The sequence below is a fragment of the Sinocyclocheilus rhinocerous genome, unplaced genomic scaffold, assembly GCF_001515625.1.
Source record: "Sinocyclocheilus rhinocerous isolate Xijiao unplaced genomic scaffold, SAMN03320098_v1.1 scaffold9073, whole genome shotgun sequence".
Lineage (NCBI taxonomy): Eukaryota > Metazoa > Chordata > Actinopteri > Cypriniformes > Cyprinidae > Sinocyclocheilus > Sinocyclocheilus rhinocerous.
This window is the reverse complement of record NW_015632553.1, coordinates 6,500-12,102: the sequence shown is the minus strand read 5'-3', so window position 1 is coordinate 12,102 and position 5,603 is coordinate 6,500. Positions and strand designations below refer to the sequence as shown.

The window sequence follows — 5,603 nt, the reverse complement described above, 5'->3', positions numbered from 1 at the left end:
TGCTGAGACGGTCGGAATAGTTTTCAGCATGTTGCTATGCGGTTGGTGATGCGGTCAGAATAGTTTTCAACGTGTTGCTATGTGCTGAGACGATGCTTCAAACATGGTTCATACAAGCAGATTTAGAGGCCTTATAGTACAGCTCTTATCTAAGTCAACAGCTCTAACATTTAGATTACATCGGCGTCTTTAGTGACAGCTGGTCACATGACTGCAGGTGTGTGACGTCACCTGTGCCCAGTCTGAGCAGCGGGTTTGTCTGCAGGAGAGATGCGATCAGGTGCTGCGCATCAGCGGGGAGGGCGTCATCATCATCGGGCCACACGATGTCATCTACACACATGCATATTTGACATTGTGTACATCTTCTTTATTTGGATTCATGAGAAAGTTTCTCCGTGTGAACTATCTGGTGTTTTTATTGTACGTGTGTCTTTACCTGTGATCACCTGACCAAACAACTCCTCCGGTGTGTCGCCGAAGAACGGCACGCAGCCCACCAGAAACTCGTAGAGGATGATGCCCATGGCCCACCAGTCCACTGGCTTGCCGTAACCCTGCCGCAGGATCACCTCCGGGGCGATATACTCTGGGGTGCCGCAAACCTGGGGTCAAAGGTCAAAGAACGACAGTCAAGCCTCTTAACATGACAACATCAGTGACACTTTATCATCACCTTGAATTATAAATTCTGCTACATTACATTTGTTATGTTAAAATAAATTAAATGAATCAAGTCATTTTAATTTAGAGACAATTGCAAAAGCTACTACAATAAAGCCAAGCTACTACAATTTCAGTGTGTTGCTATGCGGTTGCTAAGGTGTTTGGACTAGTTTTCAGGGCGTTGTTATGCGGTTATGAGGTGTTTGGATTGCTTTTCAGCATGTTGCTATGCGGTTGCTGAGGCGGTCGGAATAGTTTTCAGTATGTTGCTATGTGGTTGCTGAGGCGTTTGTAATAGTTTTCAGCGTGTTGCTATGCGGTTGCTGAGGCGGTTGGAATAGTTTTCAGCGTGTTGCTATGCGGTTGCTGAGGCGGTCGGAATAGTTTTCAGCGTGTTGCTATGTGGTTGCTGAGGCGGTCGGAATAGTTTTCAGTGTGTTGCTAGGCGGTTGCTGAGGTGGTCGGAATAGTTTTCAGCATGTTGCTATGCAGTTGCTGAGGCATTTGTAATAGTTTTCAGCATGTTGCTATGCAGTTGCTACAGTGCTTGAAATCATTTTTAGCATGTTGCTATGCAGTTGCTAAGGTGTTGCTTCATCAACACTTCATCAGTGACACTTTATCATAAACTTGAATGTGCTAATTACTTTTGTTATGATAAAAAATAACTAAATTAAATAGGCACACAATGAAATAGGTTGTTTGCAATCACGTGATTCTGATGACGCACGAAATGCATGACACTGTCAGAATTCACTGAAGGCTAAATGTCACACATAGACACGATGTAAATAAGATATTGTTTGCAGTTCACGGAATCGTGAGATTGCGATAAATTGAAGTGAGTGACAGCTTTTTAGTGATTAACGTTAGATGAAAGCGCTATTTGCTCGCTTTCTAGGCAGGCTATAATCGATTCAGAATTTAAATAAAAGTTGTTTTAGGTGTTGCTAACAGGACCAACAGCCACACCCTGTACATGCAGCAAAGTTTCAGGAGTGACATATATATCCCGCATCCCTCATATAAATACGGGATTCACTTTCGATCCCGACCGCAAACGCAGGTTTACAAGCCACTTTTTCCTGCGTTTTTCAATGAATTTCTTGACTTTTTCCCCCTTATGAACAACACATTTTCGTACACGATAAAAGCTCCTTGTGGTTTCTCGGTTTGTCCGATTTGAGCATCCATAAACAACGCAAAACACTGGCATTTGCTAGTGATTCCTATGGAGAGAAAAATCACTTCCTGCCCTCCAGCTGCATTGCGCGCGTCATCAGTGACGTCATGTGCAAACAACCTATTAAAACTGTAGTTTTGTGGCTTTTAGACCATGACTATGTGCAGTATAGAATATTGTAAGTATTCTCTGGTACCTGTTTATCCAGGAACTCCCTGGTGTCCTTCTCGATGTGTCCCTCGTACAGGTTTGTGGTGAGACTCATGAGACCCATTTTAGACAAACCGAAATCAGTGAGTTTAATGTGACCCATTGACGTGATCAGCAGACTGATGGAGAGAGAGAGATACAGACAGACAGAGAATATGTGAGACAGTCTCTACAGTAACACACACTCAAGCTGAGTGGCACTTCTGACATGTGTTTAATTATATAACACAATCTGTCCAAATTAAACGATATCATCAATCTCATACAGGAAGTGCTCTATGTCATTGCACAACAGATGGAAAATGAATCTCAGCAATCATTTAATTGAATGCACATGGTCATTTAGTAAATGACATGCTCCCTGCCATCATCATTAAATATAATTCAGAAATATTTTAAATGTCATTGGCGTATTACTTGTCTGGTTTGAGATCTCGGTGCACGATTCCATAGTTGTGGATGTATTCGAGTGCCAGCACGGTTTCAGCAAAATACATGCGCGCCATTTCCACAGGCAACGCTCCAATATTCTTCAGCAGTGTCGCGCAGTCGCCTCCTGAAACAAAATTAACATCTCATTAACATCTCAGTTGTTTCTCATATGACTACAATACAGAAGTATCCTGCTTCTCAGATGTTTTAAAAAGACTCCAGTAATCTCACACGTCTCCTCAAGTGTTTCCGAAGAGATCTCAAACTGTGCTCAGATTTGCTCGAGATCCCCAACATGAACTCAAACTTTTCTCATCAAATGATCTGAGCTGCTTTCCACATTCATTTTACAGCCCTAGACCTGGGCTGGGCAACTTCAGTCCTGGAGGGCCACTGTCCTGCAGGGTTTAGCTCCAACCATAATAAAAGTCGCCCAGCCCTACCCTAGACTCTTACTGGATGACGACTATACACCCGTCTGGGTCTGTTTTATTTCTCAGGCAGTTTAAGAGAAACATCTGAGAGTTGATACTTAAAGAAAACACACCTGAGACCTCAATAAAGTCAATAAAGCTTTAAAAGAGCAATAAAAGTGTGTGCGTGTCTCACCCTCCACGTACTCCATGACCATACACAGGTGTCGTCTAGTCTCAAAGGAGCAGAACATGCTGACCACGAAGGGGTTCTCGGCGAAGGTCAGGATGTCTCGCTCCACAAATGCCTGCTGGATCTGGTTCCTCAGAATCAGGTTCTGTTTGTTGATTTTCTTCATAGCGAAGCGCTGCCGCGTCTCTAGATGGCGGACCAGATACACCGCGCTAAAACACAGCAACTTCTGTCAGTGTCTCAACTTCTCTGTGTGCGTTTGGTTATTTAGTAGATGTTTTTGTATCCACAGTGACGGTAAAGACATTTATAATGTTACAATAGCTTTCAGTTACAAATAAATGTTGCTCTATTAAACTTTCTATCCTCATCTAGATATTGAATCAAACGTGTGTGTGTGTGTGTGCTGGTTTACCCATAGGCTCCATTGCTGATCAGTTTGATGGTCTGGAAATCTTCCTCTCCAGGTGGCTTCATGGGTTTCATTCTTCCCTGGAAAAGAGAAAAATCCGCTCAACTCTCGCACAGGATGTCATTATCATCTTGTAACAGATGCTTTACTGACAAGCAATCATTTTCAGATTTCCCGGGGCTGTGTGTGTGTGTGTTCAGACCTCTGCAGAGTCGTCTGTCTCTGGTGTGACCGGCCCCTCACTGTCGTAATGCTCTCGACTGACCATCTCTGAAACACAGACATGACAGTCGGTCATTGATCTACTGCCGGTTCACTGTACTGGAATCAGTGCTGTGTGATTGTTGTGTGACTGTGGTCTCTCACCCTCCAGAGGGTCTCTGGTCAGACCCAGCTGACTGATGATGTATCGCGGGATGTCGGTCTTCATCAGGTGTCCTTCTTTAGCGTGATCTTCAGCCGCCTCCAGCAGATGGTAGAACTCTTCAGGGTTAAACTCCTGCACAACGTGTCAGAGCGAAATCTATTAGAGTTGCTATTCAGTTGCTGAGGTGTTTGGTTTAGTTTTTAGAAAGTTGCTATGCGGTTGCTGAGGTGTTTGGAATAGTGTTCAATGTGTTGCTATGCGGTTGCTAAGGCGTTTGGTTTAGATTTTAGAAAGTTGCTATGCGGTTGCTGAGGTGTTTGGAATAGTGTTCAATGTGTTGCTATGCGGTTGCTAAGGCGTTTGGTTTAGATTTTAGAAAGTTGCTATGCGGTTGCTGAGGTGTTTGGAATAGTGTTCAATGTGTTGCTATGCGGTTGCTAAGGCGTTTGGTTTAGTTTTTAGAAAGTTGCTATGCAGTTGCTGAGGTGTTTGGAATAGTGTTCAATGTGTTGCTATGCGGTTGCTAAGGCGTTTGGTTTAGTTTTTAGAAAGTTGCTATGCAGTTGCTGAGGTGTTTGGAATAGTGTTCAATGTGTTGCTATGCGGTTGCTAAGGCGTTTGGTTTAGTTTTTAGAAAGTTGCTATGCAGTTGCTGAGGTGTTTGGAATAGTGTTCAATGTGTTGCTATGCGGTTGCTAAGGCGTTTGGTTTAGTTTTTAGAAAGTTGCTATGCAGTTGCTGAGGTGTTTGGAATAGTGTCCAATGTGTTGCTATGCGGTTACTGAGGTGTTTGGTTTAGTTTTAAGAAAGTTGCTATGCGGTTGATGAGGTGTTTGGAATAGTGTTCAATGTGTTGCTATGCGGTTGCTAAGTCGTTTGGTTTAGTTTTTAGAAAGTTGCTATGCGGTTACTGAGGTGTTCGAAATAGTGTCCAACGTGGTACTATGCAGTTGTTAAGTCGTTTGGTTTAGTTTTTAGAAAGTTGCTATGCGGTTGCTGAGGTGTTTTGGAATAGTGTCCAATGTGTTGCTATGCGGTAGCTAAGGCGTTTGGTTTAGTTTTTAGAAAGTTGCTATGCGGTTGCTGAGGTGTTTAGAATAGTGTTCAATGTGTTGCTATGCAGTTGCTAAGGTGTTTGGTTTAGTTTTTAGAAAGTTGCTATGCGGTTGCTTAGGTGTCTTGGAATAGTGTCCAATGTGTTGCTATGCGGTTGCTGAGGTGTTTAGAATAGTGTTCAATGTGTTGCTATGCAGTTGCTAAGGTGTTTGGTTTAGTTTTTAGAAAGTTGCAATGCGGTTGTTGAGGTGTTCGGAATAGTGTCCAACGTGTTGCTATGCGGTTGCTAAGGCGTTTGGTTTAGCTTTTAGAAAGTTGCTATGCAGTTACTGAGGTGTTCGGAATAGTGTCCAACGAGTTGCTATGCGGTTGCTAAGGCATTTGGTTTAGTTTTTAGAATGTTGCTATGCGGTTTCTGAAGATAGTTTTCAGCATGTTATTTTGCAGCTAGTTTTTATTACTTTACTATGAGGTTGCTAGGGTGTTTGGAATACTTTTCTGCATGTTGCTACATGCTCTTTCACTCTGAAATAAGCAGTGTTGGGGAGTAACTAGTTACATGTAACGGAATTACGTAATTTAATTACAAAATAAAAGTAATTGTAATCAGTTACAGTTACTGAGAAAAAATATGTAATTAAATTACAGTTACTTATGAAAATGTTAAGGAT

General features: G+C 42.5%; 1 protein-coding gene across 1 annotated transcript in view; it reads right to left on the bottom strand.

Annotated features, from left to right (window-relative positions):
* Nucleotides 1–175: 175 nt before the first annotated feature.
* The window catches only part of LOC107742661 (microtubule-associated serine/threonine-protein kinase 1-like), an 8,453-nt gene continuing 3,025 nt past the window's right edge, over nucleotides 176–5,603 (bottom strand). The window contains exons 4-11 of the mRNA XM_016555712.1: nucleotides 3,876–4,008; nucleotides 3,712–3,779; nucleotides 3,513–3,589; nucleotides 3,101–3,309; nucleotides 2,477–2,615; nucleotides 2,046–2,178; nucleotides 440–605; nucleotides 176–333 (exon numbers count right to left, since the gene is read on the bottom strand). Of these exons, the coding sequence (XP_016411198.1) occupies nucleotides 176–333; nucleotides 440–605; nucleotides 2,046–2,178; nucleotides 2,477–2,615; nucleotides 3,101–3,309; nucleotides 3,513–3,589; nucleotides 3,712–3,779; nucleotides 3,876–4,008 (1,083 nt within the window). The remainder of the gene's footprint in view (nucleotides 334–439; nucleotides 606–2,045; nucleotides 2,179–2,476; nucleotides 2,616–3,100; nucleotides 3,310–3,512; nucleotides 3,590–3,711; nucleotides 3,780–3,875; nucleotides 4,009–5,603) is intronic.